Genomic DNA, 21,389 nt, shown 5'->3' on the forward strand with positions numbered 1-21,389 from the left:
TGGGTTCCTCCCCCTTAAATCTTCCATCTCGCTATCTCTTTCCTCTTCTAAGACGTTCCTTAAAACATTTATCTTTAATCAAGCTTTTGCTTGTCTGTCTGTGTGGCTCAGTATCAAAGTTTGTTTTTATAATGCCCTTGTGAGGCATCTGGAGATGTTTTATGTTAAAGGATTATATAAATATAAGTTGTTGTCAGTCTTTTTAATTATTTGTACCTGTCAATTGATTTTTTGAGATTCTGGCCCCCTAAATTTCTCTGCTCATTGTCAGGAAATCGTGATAACATAGAAAATTAAGGAAATCCCATAATTGGGAGTGTGTTCTGATGGTTTGAATCATAGAGTCATGGAATCATAGAGACCCTACAGTGCAGAAGGAGGCCATTCGACCCATCGAGTCTGCACCAACAACAACCCACCTCAGGCCCTAACCCCACCCATTTACCCCGCTAATCCCTCTAACCTACACATCCTGGGACACTAAGGGACAATCTAGCATGGCCAATCAACCTAACACGCACATCTTTGGACTGTGGAAGGAAACTGGAGCACCCGGAGGAAACCCACGCAGACACGGGGAGAATGTGCAAACTCCACACAGACAGTGACCCAAGCCGGGAATCGAACCCAGGTCCCTGGAGCTGAGAGACAGCAGTGCTAACCACTGTGCCACCGTTCCGCCCCATGTGTTTTAAAAAGCTATTTAAAAACAGATAGGGGTAGAAACATCTCGCCTAGGTTGATGGAATTAGTGCTTTTGATTTGTTAATAAGCCTAGCAACCCTGTAAACAAAAGTTTACCTTAGGCAAGTTGGTAACAATGGAGAATACAACATTAAGGTTCCAGTAAGGTCTTTCCTACTTTCTACCAAATTGCAAAAAATACAGTTCAGAGCAGGTGTTTCAGGTTTCCATTCTGGGATCTAGAATACCCTGGCGTTTACCATCAGCTGTGCTCTTGACATCATTCACAGGTTTGACCTTATCATAATAAGGTGGGGCAGCACAGTGGTTAGCACTGCTGCCTCACAGCACCAGGGACCCAGGTTCAATACCGGCCTCGGGTCTGTGTGGTGTTTGCACATTCTCCCCATGTCTGTGTGGGTTTCCTCCCACAGTCCAAAGATGTGCAGGTTAGGTTGATTGGCCATGCAAAATTGCCCCTTAGTGTCAGGGGGTCTAGCAGGGTAAAATACATGGGATTATGGGGAATAGGGCCTGGGTGGGATTGTCGTTGGTGCAGGCTTGATGAGCTAAATGGCCTCATTCTGCACTGTAGGGATTCTATTCTATGGTAATTTAGAAAATAGTCTGAACTGTTGTGGTCCAAAGTGTGAAAACCTCACACTTTCCTGCAGTGAACCACATCTGCCACAGTGCTGCCCACTCACTTTATCTATCAATCTCCCACTGCAACTTTCTGATGCCCCCCTGCACTACTGTGTCACCTAACTTAGTGTTGTCAGTAAACTGAGGTATATGCTCTTTATTTCTTCATCAAAGTAATTTCTAAATATATTGAAATGCCCCAGTAGAAATTCCTAGTGGTTGCCACTAGTTACATCCTGCCAATTTGACTACAGACCCACTCTGCTTACTTTCTGTCCCCTACCTCTTCATCAATTCTCTATCCAGGCCAATGAGCTTCTTCCATTCCTATGCTCTTCCATTTTTGTTATATTGCAATTACAGCAGGATAGTTGTCCCAGACTGAACTAAATCAGTCTCAATATGAATAATAAAATGTAGAGCATCAAGTTTGATTGCATTATTTTCAAATTAAAATATTGCTGTTGATTCCATCAATAACAAGGAAAAGAGTAATAACTTTGAAATGTACCATTCTGAAACATGCACTGAAGTGAAAACACTGGAGGACATTTGCAACACTCACCGGTACAGAATATTGCGTGGAACAGCACCTTGTGATGCACTCAGCCAAGCACTCAACTGAGAAAAAAAGACATACGAACGGACAGCCTGCAGCAGGCTTTTCTCTTCGATAAAACGATCTCCCGTTCTGAAGATTTAAAGTTGATAATAATGTTATAATAAAGCACACTTAATGCCAGAATTTGTTAAACACACAGCATAGAAATATCACCATTCGTAAACACATTCAAGAACTGAAATCTAATCTTCTAATTACACAGCACATAAATAAAGCATATTGAACATATTAAAATGAGGCAGAACTGCTAATCATGTTAATATTAACAGATATGAATATCCATAGAGAACAGCCTGTATGGAAGGGGCAGGGGTTGGTGGGAAGAAGGGAAAGCTCCACAAGCACAAGGTGCTGCATACAGATTCCCGAATGCGACCAACGTTTCAGCTTCCTTCAAAAAATACAATCCCTTAACAACGACATTTTGTTTTTTAAAGCAAGTCTTCTTCCATCTCACAACAAATGTACATACCGATCAGCACCATATTTTTCGTGGATCACCCACCTTGATGGGTGGAGAGGCTTGTATATTCCAAAAGTCCTCGGGAGCTCCATGTTCCTGGAAGGGTCACCCTCGTGGGGTCAAAGTCAGGCTGGGGTGAGTTGGGAATGCCAAAATGCAATCCAAAAAAAGTCCTCAACTGCAGAACAAAGGAAGGCTGTGCACCTCACTAGCTGCAGGGGCAAGGCGAGTTCTCGGTCATCGCTGTTTGACATATCACTGAAATCTGATCACCAAACCCATCAAGATCTTTTGGATAAGGACAGCACCTCAAGATCCTCGCATTAAATGATGTCACATTCAGGCATCTACCAGGTTCATTGGTCAAGTTCAGCAGTGATGGAGGATTGGTGATGGGGACAGGGTTGTGAACTTGGGATTGCTTAGACAGGGAGCCTCAAACAGGTGACAGATGCTTGAAAGTCACTGACCCTTTGTTGGGACGGAGGTATTTTTGGGCAACAGGATCTGTGACTGAACAGCCCTCTTTAGGATACCCTCTGCCTACTTCAAATGGTGAGGGGGCTGGAAAAGGTTCCCTAAAATTGGGTCTTTTTACTTTCTCCTGCACGAGATCCCCCAGTGGGATCAGCATCTTTGACCACAAATAAAGGAAACTCTGAAACTATCCATATTACCCCAGGGTGGTCAAGATCAAAAATCTTTTTTCTTTCGTGAGATGTGGGCATTGCTGGCTGGGTCAGCATTGGTTACCCATCCCTAATTGCCCCTTGAACTGAGTGGTTTGCTAGGCCATTTCAGAGGGGCAGTTAAGAGTCAACCACATTGCTGTGGGTCTGGAGTCACACGTAGGCCGGACCGGGAAAGAATGACAGATTTCCTTCCCTAAATGACATTAGTGAATGAAATAGGTTTTCTTTTACGACAATCGACGATGGTTTTATGGTCGTCATTAGGTTTTTAATTCCAGTTTTTTCTTGAATTCAGATTTCACCATCTGCCGTGATAAGATTCAAACCTGGGTCCCTAGAGCATTACCCTGGGTCTCTGGATTACTAGTCCAGCAACAATACCACTATGCCACTGCCTCCCCGTAAATGGTGTGTGTTTTGTTCTGTCTCACGAACAACACCGTAATTTTGACAGGGGAAGCTAAATTTCAATTAACTACTGCAAATAGCCCCCTTTCAGATACCCAAACGAAAGACAGATCATCCCTCAAATCTCAAACCATAGCACTAGACAATCCACCTTCAAGAGATTGGGGAACAGAGCATGGCGTCCACACAAAGGACATATATTACAAGCCTCCAAACTGAATGCTTTTGCTAAGGAGTGTTTTTGTACTGCGACTAGACCCCATTCTGCACCCCACCCCCCCACACAAACATGTGGGTAATGTATTAGCCTCTTCCTAGAGGCTAATGAGAACCCTCTTTAGAAACACCATAAACACATTCAAAATAGAGGAAGGGAAAAAGTCAGTATGAGAGTATCACCTCCTGCATCAGAGTGGCAACACTGGTAGTATATTCATCAGGTAATAATGTCATCATCACACCAGGCCAAGACTTTAGCAGTATGCGTGTTACTTTCGTTGCAAACAGTGAAGACGCACACAAAACAATTGAAGTGAGTGGATCCAATTTTAGGCTAGACTGCTCTACCTAACATTAGTCAGTCTGTCCTACCAATTTTGCTTCCAGTGCCCTGGTTAGATAGTACTTGAACTGCTACTCAGGTGAACAGCAGGCAACAGAAGGTACACTACACTTGAATGTCCCAACCAAATCCAGAATCTAGACTTCCTTATCCTCAAGTGTGTAACACCACTTAAGTCTGCAGAGCTTCGACAAGGAGCTCTGTTCAGCAATGTAGGCTCCTATAGATACTCATATAAGCAAAACATATCATTCCAATACCCAAATTAATATAAAGTCTCAAAAACAAGCATATTTATATTCTAAAACACTTTAAATTAGACTTTTCCAGTCATGCAGGTTTGTGTATATCAGCATATATAGCGATCAATGTACCACTCCTCAGCACAGTACAGATTTCACTCTGGAGATAGAATACAAGAGTCGAGTGAATGGAAAATACATAAGAAAATTGCCAGGGGAAAACACTGTTGGAGATGCTTACAATACCAAATTTAGTCATAATGAGGCTCTTTTACACTTCACACAGATTGTCTGACAGTATATAGTCTAGGAAACAATTTATCCCAAGACAGTTGTGTCAAGATATCTATTCTGCATCAATAAAAATGCTAAATATTTTGCTCAGTGAAACAAAATGATTAAGCCTAATGGCTGTAGTATATTGTAAACAAATTGCAAAAAAAATTCTGAAGTCATACAAAGGTTTATATTCTTTGCTTCAATTACACTATTCAATTTTTCGCAAGACAAAAGGGAGGAAAAAAGACATCCACGAATTTGGCTAATCCATTTCTTTTTAGTATTTCACTCTGGTGAAGAACAAAGACTTACTGTTTGGGCACTGACTGTAAAGACCACCTTTCCAGCAGCAAAGCATCCTGTTTGATAGCTGGGTCGTTGATATCACTCCCTTCCGTGGATGGGCCGTCAGCGTCGCTATAGCAACAGTCAGGAAGCAACATCACTTCAACCATGATGGAAATATTATTCCTCCACAGAAGCAAAACCTGAGACCTGGTTCTTCTGGCCTGATAACACTGTCAAAAAAAATGCAGGGGACAGAGAAAGGGAAATCATGGACTAACTGAAGATAAAACTTTTCAAAATCAACATCTTACAATTCTGGACCAGTATCCGATTTGTTTCTATTCAATAAATTTATTTTTCAGTCGTCAGGAAATTAGATCTGGTAAAAGAAAATTGTTAAAAAGAAAAAGTACATACCTGTGGCACCTTTTCAATGCATTCGTGTTTTGTACTTAAGGACTGCCCAAGTTGTGCTGGAGGGCAATGAAACCCCTCTGTGCGACCTTTCGCTGAGCATTCTGGTGTCCGACCCTCGGTGATCAGCAAGGTCAGGGAAAGCAAAAACTCCTCTGCATCATATTCAAAGTACTCATCTATTGTATCTAAAAGAAATAAAAGTATTGAACTACATGGGATCCCTGCTAAATCCTATTGTTGGCCGTCACTTGTTTCACTGCACACAAGGGTTTGCCTGAACAAACTAGAAATACTAAACAATGCTGATTACTGTCGGAGACGGGTTCAGTAAATTCTTGAAGCACAGTAAATAACAAATTCAGACCAATAACTTGGGTTAACTATAAACACAGTTGGCAGAGGGCGAAAACATAGGAAACTGACAAGGAATATTCGTGACCATCCCAGCTGTTTAATGACAACTAAAATAGTCAATGATTCCTTCCAGAAGCTCCTTTGAATCAAATACAAGTTTGGCCATTGGATATTTTATTTCAGGTACCACTTAGGAACTTAATTACCTTCAGTAGAGATTGAAAGAGCTAAAAAGCCTTCATTTACTAATTGTGAAAGCCCTTGTTCCTTCTTTGAATGTCACAATGCCTACATCCCATCACACACAGGGAAGAATTCATAATGAATATACACTAGGTCCTTTGTTACCAGCTGATACCAAACCCAGCCAATAATTAGCAGCAGGAATTAAAATTCAGCAACTCATGGAGATTATAACTGCAGCTGTCACTGTGCAAGTCGCGGAGCCCTTTCTGGTTTTTACTGTAAATTCTGTGGACAAATTACCTTTTTGGGGTAAGGCATCACATTGAGAAGTGGCTTTCGAGTTCAGTTTGTATAAATTAAACAATGCAATAGGAAACAACAGTCCTGGAATTCTTCACAGATATTTGTCTGTTCATAAATTCAGGTGTACAGCACGGCAATTAATTTCTTCATTGTAACAAAATTTACAAATTTTTTTCAAACTCATTGTGCGCGTGCAGCAATCAAGACAGCGTGCATCCCACTGCAGAAAGCCGAGGCTGTGTAACTATGGTCTGTCTGTGCTATACGTTTCTTCAATTTGCTTTACGATGTGCTAAAAGTTGAGCTCTGCCATGGTAGATACCTTCGCAGGTTCGGTAGCATCAGTTACTCATGTATGTTATCGGAGCACCATCTCTTAATAGAGTTGGCTTAAACTGCCCTAACTGCTTATACAATAACATAATCCAGCAATGGTACAATAGCATCACACTCATGTGCAGGGTCCTATTTTACACATATGCATGTACACGCTGACGCCTTTAACACATATTTCTTCATACGGATCATTAAACTGCTTTACTCCACATCAGGTGAACATAAAGGACAACGGTTATGATGGAAATTTCACTCATTTCAATCTGTATAACTTGTCACTGCATAATATAAAATGAACACTCACAGAACCTCCATGTTATCATGTGGCTTTTCTGAGTCCTCTCTCTTCACAGATGGGGATCAAACAATTAAGCGCAAGGTTCTTTTTTTCAATTACCCAGACAAGCTAATACATTACTGACTGTTTAGACTCTGGGGTAAATAAATAATTTTGATTTAGAATACTGAGCATCTTTCATCTAAGAACCTTCCTTGAAAATTAGCATCCAAATCTGAAGCAACTCACATTTTCAAATCCTTTCTGTGGAAAAATAGACAAAAGCAACCAATGTATTTATTTTTCGAATGCAGTCACTTTTTTTTTGGAACACTGGCTATTTCTTGCCACTTTTGCCAATTAGATTAATGATTAGTTTTTAGAAATGGTGGAAGCTTGTCCGGACATTGAGAATCCTCCTTGCTCTTCTTCGACCTGCGCCTCTGCTCAAACGAGTAGAAGAGACGGAAATGCCTTATTTTAACATCTCACCCAAAGTAGAATGTCCAACTATGCAGCCCTGTCTGAATACTTCATTAAAAAGCCAGCTGAAATAACATGGGAAGGATTTTCCCTGCAGACTTCAGGACCCCACCATCAAGGTTCGGAGCTTGCACTGTGAGAGGAACAGTCACCCAGTTGTGATTTCCCCAAATTGGCCAATTAGTGGCCAAAGGCCTGGTTTGCCATCCAATTAAGAATCGGAGGTGGATTCCCCAAGTCAAAGGCCAATAGGAAACCCTTCAGCAACAGGCTCCTTTTCAGGTATAAGAGAAAGAAAGAGCAACCCAAGAGGTTTGGAAAATAGAAAAGGCTCTCAGCAGCTGAGCCACCACTGTGAAGAGGAAACTCTGCACCCTGGGTGGCCCATGGCCACAGCTGAAGGCAGGGTCTCCTGGACCGCAGCCAGGGGGCCACCTCCAGGGAGCTACACGATTCCCCAAACAATTCTACTCATCCACTGACAATAAGCCTTAATAAGATTTTAACAGGGTCATTTGTTGACCCACCATTTGGAGCCCTCCTAGCCCCACCGTCCTGTCTCTGGGAAAATGGCCCTGGACGGAATGGTGTTGCGAAACCATCTTCAGAGCCGGCTGCCTCCGTACTTGTCCCCATCAAATGCTAAAAATTCTCCCCCCATAAGTTCACATCTTGGAGCGGGGACTGAACCCAGAATCTTCTGCTTCAGAAACAGCAGTGCTAAAAACTGAGCAAAAATGATGTGGATCTCTATAATCAACCATTTTTGAGGAGCACGAGATGCATTTTTTAAATTCATTCACGGGATGTGGGCTTCTCTGGCTAGGCCAGCATTTATTGCTCATCTCTAATTGTCCTTAAGAAGGTGATGGTGAGCAGCCTTCTTGAACTGCTGCCATCCATGTGGTGTGGGTACCCCGCAGTGCTGCTATGAGGGTGTTTCAGCTGTTGAGCGTCTTGGTGGGAGCATTTGGTCTGCATCCTTGTATGCTAGGGCACTTCGTGTGCCCATCTAAATGCTTCTTAAATGTTGTGAGCTTTCCAGCCTCCACCACCCTTTCAGACAGCAAGTTCCAGATTCCCACAACCCTCTAGATGAAGTTTTTCTCAAATCCCTTCTTACTCTCCTGCCCCTAACCTCAAATCTGTGCCCCTTCGTCATTGACCCCTCTACTAAGGAGATGATACACACAGCTGCTACTATGCATCAGCGGTGGAGGGAGAGAACATTGGTGGATGGGATGCCAATCAAGCAGGCTGCTTTATCCTGGATGGTGTCAAGCTTCTTGAGTGTTGTTAGAGCTGCACCCATCCAGGCAAGGGGAGAATATTCCATCACACTTCTGACTTGTGTTGCAGGTGGAGGAGAGACTTTGGGCAGTCAGGAGGTGAGTCACTCACCACAGGAATCCTAGCCTCTGACCTGCTCTTGTAGCCACAGTATTTATGTGGCTAGTCCAGTTGAGTTTCTGGTCAATGGTAACGCCCAGGATGCTGATAGTGGAGGGATTCAGCAATGGTAATGTCAAGGGGAAATGGTTAGATTATCTCTAGTTGAAGTTGTCATTGCCTGGTAGGTGTGCGTCATTACTGTTACTTGTTTAGCCCAAGGCTAGATGTTGTCCAGGTCTTGGTGCATTTGGAAATAAACTGCTTCAGCAGAGTACACGCAGATGGTGCTGAACACTGAGCAATCGTCAGCAAATATCCCCACTTTTGATCTCACGATGTAAAGGTGGTCATTGATGAATCGACTGAAGATGGTTGGGCTGAGGCCACTACCCTGAGGAACTCCTGCAGTGATGTCCTGGAGCTGAGATCATTGACCTCCAACAGCCACATCCATCTTCCTCTGTGGAAGGTATGACTCCAACCAGTCGACAGTTTCTCCCCGATGACCATTGACTACAGTTTTGCTCAGGCTTCTTGATGCCACACTCCATCAAACGTGACCTTATTGTCAACGGCAGTTAGTCTCACCTCACCTGTGGAGTTCAGCTCTGTTGTTCATGTTTGAATCAAGGCTGTGATGAGGTCAGAAGAGGCGTGGTCTTGGTGGAACCCAAACAGAGTATCAATGAGCAGGCTAAGCAAGTGCTGCTTGACAGCACAGTTGATGACTCTTTCCACCACTTTGATGATGATCGAGAGTAGACAGAGGGGGTGGTAATTGGCCAGGCTGGATTTGTCCTTCATTTTGTGTACTGGGCACACCTGGGCAATTTTCCACATTACCCGGTAGATGCCAGTGTTGTAGCTGTACTGGAACAGCTTGCTTGGCAGGTGTGGCAAGTTCTTGAGCACAAGCCTTCAGTATTATTGCTGGAATATCATCAGGGCTCATAGCCTTTGCAGTTTCCAGTGCTTTCAGCCATTTCTTGACATCACATGGAATGAATCGAAAGACTCACATGGAATGAATTGAAAGATGCTAAAGACTGGCATCAGTGATACCGGGGACATCCGGAGCAGGTTGGAAAGGATCATCCACTCAGCACTGCTTGCTGAATATTGCAGCAACTAGTTCCACCTCTTCTTTTTCACTTATGTGCTGGGCTCCCCCATCATTGAAGATGGGGATGTTCGTAGAGCCTCCTCCTCCAGTGAATTGTTAATTTCCAACACCATTCATGGCTGGATGTGGCAGGGTTTCAGAGCTTAGGTCTGATCCATTGGCTGTGGGTTTGCTTCGCTGTCTATCACTTGTTGCTTATGCTGGACATTAAAGTCCCCCAAAACTAATACATTCTGCAACATTGCCACCCACAGCGCTTCCTTCAAGTGTTGTTCAACATAGAGGAGTATTGATTAATCAGGTGGGGGTGGTATGTAGTAACCAGCAGGGAATGTCCTTGCCCATGTTTGACCTGATGCCATAAGACTTCATGGGGTCCAGAGTCGATGTCAAGGACTCCCAGGGCAACTCCCTCCTGACTGTATACCAACCACTGTGTCGCCACCTTAGCTGGGTCTGTCCTGCCGGTTAGACAGGACATACCCAGGGATGGTGATGTCTGGACCTTGTCTGTAAAGTAGATTCTGAGTATAACTGTCAGGTGGTTGCTTCACTAATCTGTGAGACAGCTCCCGCAAGTTTGGCGGAAGGCCTCAGATGTTAGTAAGGAGGACTTTGCAGGGTTGACAGGGCCGCTGCCATTTCCAGTGCCTTGGTCGATGCCAGGTAATCCATTCACTTAAATTCCTTTAAGACTTTTCAGCAGCTTGATATAACGGAGTGGCTTGCTAGGCCATATGAGAGGGCATTTAAAAGTCAACCACATTGCTGTGGATCTGGAGTCACATATAGGACAGACCAGATAAGGACAGCAGATTTGCTCCCCTAAAAGACAATGGTGAACCAAATGGATTTTTACAACAAATCGTCAGTGGTTTCATGGTCATCATTAGACTTTTAATTCCAGATTTATTTGACTGAATTAAAATTCAACCACCTGCTAAGGTGGGCATGAAACCTGAACCCCAAAGTAGTACTCTGGAAGCACAAAATGCAGTATTTGAATAAATAAAACAAATTGTTTTATAATATTTTGTCACTTTTTTACATTTCAGGTACTATTCATGTTCATATCTGGGTCACACAATTATGGTTCGGCATTCTAACATTATTCCAAAATCCAGAAAATTCTGAAATCCAAAAATGCCTTGGTCCTAAGTATTTCAGACCAGAGAAGTCAGTGTACTATTATGTAGGATGTGAAAAACCTTATGGATTCAACTGCAGAATTGTTCAGTTTACACCCATTATGCTGCATTTATAGTATGAAGTCTCACAACACCAGGTTAAAGTCCAACAGGTTTATTTGGTATCACGAGCTTTCGGAGCGCTGCTCCTTCATCAGGCGAGTAGCCACTCATCTAATGAAGGAGCAGCGCTCAGAAAGCTCTTGATACCAAATAAACCTGTTCGACTTTAACCTGGTGTTGTGAGACTTCTTACTGTGCCCACCCCAGTCCAACACCGGCACCTCCACATCATGGCTGCATTTATAGTCAGCTAGGTTTGCTAACAAGGAATCTAATCAGGAAGAGTATCTTTGCTGTTTTTATAATTCAATTTGTCCACAGCGAGAAATCTTCACTTTGAATCATTTGGTTCACTAATGTCTTATAGGGAAGGAAATCTGTCCTCCTTACCCGGTCTGGCCTACATGTGGCTCCAGAGCCACAACAGTGTGGTTGACTCTCAACTGCCCTCAGGCAACTAGGGATGAGCAATAAATTCTGGCCAGCCAGCGACGACAATATCCCACAAATGAATTAAAGAATTGAATTTAAAATTATAAAAAATTATACAGAGTGGAGTAATATCTTGACTCCAGTCTTGACACCAACACAAAACTGACCAACAAGTATTGTGTTCTCATGAAATTACTTCTGATGGAAGTCCATCAACATGAAAAGTTAACTCTGTCTCCCTCTTCAAAGATGTTGCGAACCTGCTAAGTATTTCCAGTATTTTCTGTTTGTATTTAATTAGTAATGAATTTTGGTCATGATCAGGGTGTATAGTGCAAGGAAAAAAATCATTTAGGAATAGATGAGCTTTAAACGTCTTTATTTCCTGGAGGGAGGAAGTAGATCATTAATTGCTCTGACGATGGGTCACCCTGACTCGAAATGTTGACTCTATTCTCTCGCCACAGATGCTGTCAGACCTGCTGAGATTTTCCAGCATCGGCAGTATTTTGCTTTTACATTAATTGTATGGCTATTTATAGGTTCTGGCAGCACACACCACACCTTAGCACCAGTGTACAATGCTAAAAACATACCTAAATGGAACACACAGTGAAATGGTAGGAATCATTTTAATTTCAGCATTTCTCGAGATATCCAGAAATACTAGGGAACGTAAGGTGAAATAAAAAAAAAAATTGGTAGCTTTACTTAAGCAAATCTAACTATTAAAGGAATTCACTTGTATTGCATCACAGGTAACTCAAACTATTCAAAAGGAAAATAATTACTCTAGATTCCTTTTAAAGTGCACTTACCTCGAAGTAATGCAAGGTTCACTAGACTGACTCAGAGAATGAAGGAATTGACCAATGAGGAAAGCAGGTAGACTAGGCCTATATTTCCTATCATTTAGAACAATGAGTAATGATCTCAATGAAGCAAAATTCTTAAGGGTCCTGATTGGGTAGATGTTAGCAGGATATTTCTCTTTGCAGGGAAGTCCAGATCCAGAGTTTTAGAAAAAGGGGTCTGCCAGTTAGAATCGACAGAAATTGTTTCTTTTGGAATTCAGTACCCTATATTCTTGACAGATTTTTGGATACTAAGTGGACCATTAGGGCGGAACGGTGGCATAGTGGTTAGCACTGCTGCCTCACAGCACCAAGGATCCAGGTTCAATTCTGGCCTTGGGTGACTGTCTGTGTGGAGTTTGCATGTTCTCCCCGTGTCTGCGTGGGTTTCGTCTGGGTGCTCTGGTTTCCTCCCACAGTCCAAAGGTTAGGTGGAATGGCTATAATAAAAAGGCCCCGAGTGTCCCAAGAAGTATAGGTCAGGGGTATTCATGTGGTAAATATGTGGGGCTATGGGGATATGGCCTGGGTTAGATGCTCTGTCAGAGAGTCAGTGCAGACTCAATGGGTCGAATGGCCTCCTTCTGCACTGTAAGGGTTCTATGAACAGGTGATAAAGGCATAGTGGGAGGAAGGTGCAGTTGAGTTAGAAGATCAACCATGATCTTACTGAGAGATGGAGCAGGATTGAAGAACGAAAAAGCCCACTCCCACTCTTACTTCTTCCTTTTTACTAACAACCCAAGAGTGTACAAACATTTTTAAGCAGAGTGAAGACGACAAGAATTCTGTTTAAACAAATGTAATAATGTTTTTGACCACATTTTTTGGAAGTGCGTTGGAATAGTATTCTGTACTCTTTGGAAATTGCTAACAAAGAGAGGAACAGGCCTTCGGTCCACCAAGTCTGCGCCGATTCCTAATCCTTATTTCAGCCCACTACTTATTGCCCATACGCAGTTTCTATCCCTCTGTTTGTCTCTCATCAATCAAGATACGCCTTGAATGTTGCTAACATGCCTGCTTCCACCACCTCCATTGACAGTGTGTTCTGGGTACCCACCACCCTCTGTGTGAAAAACCTGCGCCGCACAGCTCTCCTAAATTTCTCCCCCAAACTTCTCCCCCACCCCCCCCACCTCACTTTGGGCCTGTGCCCTCTTGGAGTGGACCTTTCCAAGAGGGCACAGGTTCAAGGTGAGGGGGGGGGGGGAAAGTTTTTCATAATTTTGAACACATTTTTGAAATTGAAAAAAATCATTTGCACGTTGCGGTCAAAAATCATTTCAGAGGAAAAAATAAAATAGGATAAGCTTAAACGCAACAGAACAGTGAACAGCAAAAGGAAGAAAACATAACAATTGCATCATTTTACATGTTATTATAACCAAATACTGTACACATCTGAAAACAGGGTTACTGCAATCTCACTCTTCACAATAGGAGATGATAAAACGGTGTTCAGGCAGCAAAAAACAAGACTAGTGCTGTTATGTGAATTTCTCACTGAATAAAACATACAAACCAGCTAACTGATGCATGTTGATGTAATTGTAAATGTAGACAGCTGGGAATACTTAGGGTGTGTGCTGTTTGAGGCTGTGTGTTACTACTACTGTTTTAAACATAATTTTTATCATTAACTGAGCATTCTTTAAACACGCCATAATTCAAAAAGATTACCTCTTCTCACAGTATCTCACGTACATGGTTCTTCAAAATGTTCATGTTAGTGGAGTCTCAGATAGCAAGTACTCTTGTCTCGGGTGAATCATATTGCAGGTACAAGAACAACTGTTTTCCTGCTCCACCCCAAAACATACTGTGTATCCAAGCACTTTACTCAAATGGAAGAAATGAGTTGGCTACTGTAGTGTTCACACTGGTATCATAAATCTTTTGAATTATATACATTAGCACCTGCCTGCATTGCTCAAGCCCCATTAATGTAGGAGATGTCACACGGTACTCCACAGAGGAGCAAGGAAAATGGACACAGACCAAAAGGAAGAGGAGAGAGTTAAGAGAGCTGGTTTAAAAAAAAAGAAAATTTGGATGAAAAAAATCTTAAAAAGGGTAAAAAGGAAAGTGGAGAGAAGGAGGAGGTTAGGAAGAGAATTGTGTGGGTTGGCAGGGGGGGGGGGGGTTTGCTGGTCCTAAGAAGCCGAAGGCATGGCATCAACAGGGATAGAAAGGGACAGCAGCTGCACGAGTTGTATTTAAGACAGAGATAGATAGGTTCTTGATTGGTCAGGGGTCAACGGTTACATTTCAAAGCATCATAGAAGAATCCAAAGAACAAAGAAAAGTACAGCACAGGAACAGGCCCTTCGGCCCAAGTTTGTGCCGACACAGATGCCTCTCTAATATTTTCTTGCCTGTGTGTGGTCCATATCCCTATTTCCTGCCTATTCATGTATCTATCTAGTTGCCTCTTGAATCCCTACAGTACAAAGGGAGCCCATTTGGCCGATCGAGTCTGCACCGACCACAATCCCATCCAGGCCCTATCCCCATGCATTCACCTTAGCTAGTCCCCCGACACCAAGGGGCAACCCAGCATGGCCAATCAACCCAACCCGCACATCTTTGGAGTGGTTTCTCTTCAGCTTTCTCAAACCCCCGACCCTCATCCCCCAATCCACCCCTTACCCTGCACCCCCACCCCCAATCCACCCCTCACTCTGCACCCCCCACCCTCAACCCCAATCCACCCCTCACCCTGCACACCCCACCCCCAATCCACCCCTCACCCTGCACCCCCCCACCCTCACCCTACACCCCTCACCCCCAATCCACCCCTTACCCTGCACCCCCCACCCCCAATCCACCCCCCACCCTCACCCTGCACCCCCAATCCATCCCTCACCCCCAATCCACCCCTCACCTTCAATCCACCCCTCACCCACACCCCCCAACCGTAGCCCAATCCATCCCTCACCCACACCCCCCAACGTTAGCCCAATCCACACCTCACCCTGCACCCCCCACCCTCACCCCCAATCCACCCCTCACTCCCATCCACCCCTCACCCTCAATCCACCCCTCACCCTCAATCCACCTCTCACCCCAATCCATCCCTCACCCTGCACCCCCCACCCATAGCCCAATCCACCCCTCACCCTGCACCCCCCACCCTCACCCTGCACCCCCAATCCACCCCTCATCCTGCACCCCCACCCCCAATCCACCCCTCACCCCCATCCACCCCTCACCCTCAATCCACCCCTCACCCTCAATCCACCCCTCACCCTCAATCCACCCCTCACCCTCAATCCACCCCTCACCCTCAATCCACCCCTCACCCTCAATCCACCCCTCACCCTCAATCCACCCCTCACCCTCAATCCACCCCTCACCCTCAATCCACCCCTCACCCTCAATCCACCCCTCACCCCCAATCCACCCCTCACCCCCAATCCATCCCTCACCCCCAATCCATCCCTCACCCTGCACCCCCCACCCTTAGCCCAATCCACCCGGCACCCCCCCACCCTCACACCCAATTCACCTTTCACCCTGCACCCCCTACCCTCAACCCCAATCCATCGCTCACCCCCAATCTACCCCTCACCCTCAATCCACCCCTCACCCCCACCCTTAGCCCAATCCACCTCCTGCCCTGCATCCCCACCCTCACCCCCAATCCACCCCCCCACCCTCACACCAATCCACCTCAACCCTCACTTCCACCCCCACCATATTTTACCCCATAATTGACCTCAGTGTCTTTCAGAAAGCGGACAGTAGATGAGGGTAACTCGCTGGCCTGATTAAGTATTTCGATCATTGTGACATAACCTGAACTCTAAGGTCTGCGAGTGTAATGGGGACTTGGCAGGAGAATGGGGCTCAGAAACTCATCAGTCACGATTGAATGGCGGACAAGGCTCAATGGGCTGAATGGCCTGATTTAGCCCCTATATCTTATGGTCCAAGAGCCTGGACTCAGACCAGACAGGTCAAGATAGAGCTTGTATAGCTGGAAGAGGTTATTGTGAGAGGAAGGGCAAGGTATCAAGTAACTATTCTTATGATGATCAGGATTGTAGTGGTTTATTTTTGAACCTAAACCTCAATCAAACCACACTAGAGTACTGGGATATAAAAATATTCTAATTGGGTAGTGTGGATTTGAAATGTGCATTTAAAGTCGGCAGTCCTACAATTTTACATATTGTACAGTAATTTTCAATGTCAACAAGTTAAATGTACAGGAGACGGACTTTATTTACACAAATCATAGGCTTACTAAGGAAGCATTGAACTGAAGTAGGAACTTTGAGAGTTTTTGCATTACAGCTGTAAAAAATATATAAATCTTAGCATCTAGAAAATCTGAAGCAAATTAGGCAGATGCAATGTATATAACAATCACAAGCAAGGTCCATGCCCACAGATCATTACTCTCTGTACATGCTTTGACAATAACCTTGGAAAAAAGGTAAACACAAACATTTGTCACAAAGCTAAACATCTGCTAGCTCCGAAGTTTATTTGGCAATAGCACGCACTGACAATAGTCAAGAGTACCCACGAAGCTTATTTTTAGTAATGACGCTCACCAAAACTGACGAGCCCAGTGTATACTGTATAAAATGTTAAACCAGATGTCGATAAATTAGTAAGTGGCCATAACTGGAGCTGCAAATTGTTCAATGCTTAAGGACACTTGTATTTATGACCATAATCACTTTTTAAAGGTAATGCTAGAATATACTATGTTTCTATTCCAAATATTGAACTCTCCCTTTTTATTATTGATAAATTAAACATGTACATTTAGAAGTCATTAGAAACAGTATTAGAATTCTATCATTTCTAAAACGAAAGATTTAGAAACTTGCATATTTTCAAAACAAATCTAAGAACAGGAATTTTCTACATGCTCAGTTACCAAGTGGCTGGAATTCTGGAGCTTCATCCATATCCATTATTTTTTCTTTGGGTAAAGCATCTTAGAAAATGTAGTAAGCATTATTAAAAGCTCCAACATCTGCGAATGGTTATGTCAATAATACAATATCAACATTGAAAGGAATTGACAAGATTAGCAAAGCAAACGTAACTTCTGTCTATTTCTGAGTGCCCAATTGGAAAATGTCAGCTTACTTGATGCAATACTTTGCAACGACTCGATAGTACAACACCCACTCTGGCAAATATTTAAAAAGCAGATTACCACATACGTTTCTGGCTTTGTGGGTTTTGAGGTCCCATTCTGATATCAGGAGTTCAGATGTTAGGCTTGGTTATCAATCAAACTCAACTTTACACAGCAGGCGAGTTCCATTTGCAGTAAGACAGGTCACTTCAATGGAACACTTCACAGCAACAGAGCACTCCAGCTCCCTGATGAGTGGAGCAGGAAAAGCTTGCAGTACCAGTTCTGGTATGCAAAACACATCTGTTATTAGCCAATCACAAAACTCTCATCAGTATTAGCGACAGAGCAATCTTCAGTACAACCCACTCTCCTTCCAGACGAAGGAAGCACGATAGGTGGTAGCTGCTGGAGCTTTTAAACTAAACAAATATTAAATACCCCATGCTACTGCTAGACAAACACAATACGCTGTTTCAGAGGTTGAAGGGTCAACTAAATATCAACCTTTAGTTTTCAGTTGTGCACTTCCATCACATTCTATTTTTACCATGAGTGGCACATCAGCTCCCCGCAAAGAGAGTCTGGTTAGATTTTCAAAAAAAATGGATAGGATAGAAAACTTACTCATGACTACAGTAAATTGCCATTTAAGCTCTATATTTTAAAAAACCACGCTACACAGCTGTGACGTACTCTGAGCAGTAACAATGAAATAGACTTTTCAAGTTGGATATTATTGATAGAAATCATGTACACGAAGCTTCTCAAATGATTGTCCCAGTGACCTCAATTTAAACTCAAAACAGTGTGACGTTCACTTTTTTCCAGCAGTTACTGCGGCACATAGTCTTTGCAGTTCAGATACTGGCAGATACCATTGATTCAAATTATTTTGCTGCAATATACATGCCGTACAATAAATCATCAGGGATATATGATCCATCATCTAACTTATATTTATCTCCTCGTTCAGCCAACCATATGCTTTTGATTTTCTTTTCTACTATATTTGGCTCTTCAGTTAGAAGGGCAAGTAGAACCTTTTGTTTCAAAATAACTGAGTAGATTAAAAAAGTTATTTCCACACAGATCTGGTAATATCTGGGCGAATTTGGTGCTGGTATTTTGGTGTCCTATAATAATCAATACTCCAAATCCAAATGGAGGAGTTTGATCATTCCTTAATTTGACATCTGAATTGCAATGGTGTTTGGGTTCATCCTAAAGTTGATTACCTTGATGTCGAGCAGTGTACAGTTTAACTTTACACTGAATTCATGTCCACCCACAATCCACTTACCACTTATCAACTTTCAACCAAAGTTGAAAGATTGATCACCCAATGTCAAGGGACAAAGTTATCCAACTCAGCTGTTGTCGAAACAGTGTCCCTGCTTCCATCCCACCTCTGGCTGCTTGCTGAGGCCTGAACCACAAACTCGTTGTCATAGAGGTTTACAGCATGGAAACAGGCCCTTCGGCCCAGCTGGTCCATGTCACCCAGTTTTTAAACCACTAAGCTATTCCCAATTGCCCACCTTCTATACTCATCTTACCCATGTAACTGTCTAAATACTTTTTAAAAGACAAAATTGTACCCGCTTCTACTACTACCTCTGGCAGCTCGTTCCAGACACTCAAAACCCTCTCGTGTGAAAAAGTTTCCCCTCTGGACCCTTTTGTATCTCTCCCCTCTCACCTTAAACCTATGCCCTCTAGTTTTAGACTCCCCTATCTTCAGGAACCGATCGAATTTCATATAATCCCTATAGCGCAGAAGGAGGCCACTCAGCCCATCAAGCCTACACCCAACAACAATCCCACCCAGGCCATGACCCCATAATCCCATGTATTTACCCTACTAATCCCACTGACACCAAGGGGCAATGGCTAATCAATCTAACCCATGCATCTTTGGAGTGCGGGAGGAAACCGAAGCACCCGGAGGAAAGCCACGCAGACACCAGGAGAACGTGCAACCTCCACACAGGCAGTGATCTGGAATTGAACCTGGGTCCCTGGCACTGAGGCAGCAGTGCTAACCATGTATCACCGTGCTGCCCCAAAGATGTTGACTATCTACGCTCCTCATTATTTTATAGATCTCTATAAGACCACCCCTAAGCCTCGTAGGCTCCAGGGAAAAAAAGTCCCAGTCTATCTTTGTTTCTATTTTAGATAAGTACATGGAACTTAGTAAGATCGAGGGTTATAGGTAAGCCTAGTAATCGCTCAGGTAGGGACATGTTCGGCACAACTTTGTGGGCTGAAGGGCCTGTATTGCGCTGTAGTTTTTCTATGTTTCTATTTCTTTCTACATTTCTATCCAGCCTCTCCTTATAACTCAAACCATCATGTCCCGGTAGCATCCTAGTAAATCTTTTCTGTACTCTTTCTAGGTTAATAATATCCTTTCTATAATAGGGTGACCAGGACTGTGCACAGTATGCCAAGTGTGGCCTTACTAATGTCTTGTATAACTTCAACATGATGTCCCAACAGTTGTATTCAATTCAAAGTCATAATACAACTTCAGCAAGATGTCCCAACTCCAGTATGTCCTAAGCCGAGTCTTAAGTCCATTCATCACGATGACCACTTGCATCCATCTTAACCACACTGTCAACTTTCAATCGATGAATTCCTGCTGTCTCCAAAACATTTACCCACAGTTTCATTCCGCCCAACTTCTACTTCCAAAATACCTCCATGCCAGCCTCCATAATACAATAAATTCAAAATCCTGATCCTTGTTTAAAAGTCACTCCATTGCCTTCCCCCAAGTAATTCCGTAATTGAATCCAGCTCTGTTTAAGCCCGTGTCCTTTGGTCCTTCAACTCTCACATCCTGCGCAGCTTTCCCTTGCTCAGCTGTAGCACCAATGTCAGAATCTAGCCAGATGTTCAATTCATTGCAAATGTCTCCCTGAAGGCCTGAATCTCTCCAGCTGGTTACTTTTCCCTCTACTTTTAAAACTGATCTCTGCAAAAATGCTTTTAGTCATCACACCCAAGTCTTTCACTGAGTAATGAAATGACCTCTTCAACTGCATTTCTGGTCATGTCCACTAATCTCCCTCCTTCTTGGATCATAGTCCCAGTTAGAAAGTACCTTTGATGATTTTTTTCCTATATGAAAGCACAGTATCAACATAAGTTATCGCCAAGTACACATTTCTCTCATTTCAATTTTTCTCCCTCATTCTATATATTTAATTTAAAAATCCTGCATTGAGCATTTTCCATGGGAACACAACTTTCAAAAGAATGCCACCAGATGGTTTGACCTCAAAGAACTCATGAGCCCATAGGACAGAAAATTGTGACTGCCTTAAACAATAAGGCAGGAAATTGTGAAGGAAATATAGGAAGTTATGTCTGAGGAGCAGGAGTTGGCCATTCAGCCCTTTCAGCCTGCTCTGCTATTCATTAAGATCATGGTTTAGCTGGTTGTGGTCTCAAGTGCACTTGTCTGGCTGCCCCTCATAACCTGACTCCCTTGTCTATCAAAAATCTGTCTAACTCTGCCTTGAATAAGTTCAGCGACCCAGCCTCCACTGCTCTTTGGGGAAGATAATTCCACATGCTAACAACCCTCAAGAGGAAAGGTTTCTCATCACAGTCTTAAAAGGGAGACCTCTTATTCTTAAACTGTGTCCCCCTAGTTCTAGTCTCCCCCAGAAAAGGAAATATCCTCCTGGAATCAACCATATCAAGTCCCCTCAGGATCTTAAGATAACTTCCCATTCTTCTAAACTCAAATGGGTTTAGGTCCAACTTTTCCTCATAAGATAAGCCCTTCGGGAATGAGTCAACTGAACCTCCTTTGTACTGCTTTAATGCTATTATATCCTTTTTTCAAACAAGGAGTCTGAACATGTACACAATATTCCAGATGTGGGGCGGAATTCTCCAACCTCATCAGAAGGCCACTGAGAATTCTGATACTCCTCTGAATGGGGCGTCAGCCAAACATTGGAATTCTCACCG

General features: G+C 43.3%; 1 protein-coding gene across 6 annotated transcripts in view; it reads right to left on the bottom strand.

The window, feature by feature from the left end:
* The window catches only part of atosa (atos homolog A), a 107,526-nt gene that overhangs the window by 36,548 nt on the left and 49,589 nt on the right, over positions 1–21,389 (bottom strand). For all 6 annotated transcript variants that reach the window (XR_013500781.1, XM_078241372.1, XM_078241373.1 and 3 more), the window contains exons 2-4: positions 5,303–5,487; positions 4,910–5,115; positions 1,895–2,020 (exon numbers count right to left, since the gene is read on the bottom strand). Coding sequence is in view for 5 of the 6 variants with exons in the window: in XM_078241372.1 (XP_078097498.1) it covers positions 1,895–2,020; positions 4,910–5,115; positions 5,303–5,487 (517 nt within the window). In the remaining variant the exon portion in view is untranslated. The remainder of the gene's footprint in view (positions 1–1,894; positions 2,021–4,909; positions 5,116–5,302; positions 5,488–21,389) is intronic.

This window comes from Mustelus asterias, chromosome 24, assembly GCF_964213995.1.
Source record: "Mustelus asterias chromosome 24, sMusAst1.hap1.1, whole genome shotgun sequence".
In the NCBI taxonomy this organism is placed as follows: domain Eukaryota; kingdom Metazoa; phylum Chordata; class Chondrichthyes; order Carcharhiniformes; family Triakidae; genus Mustelus; species Mustelus asterias.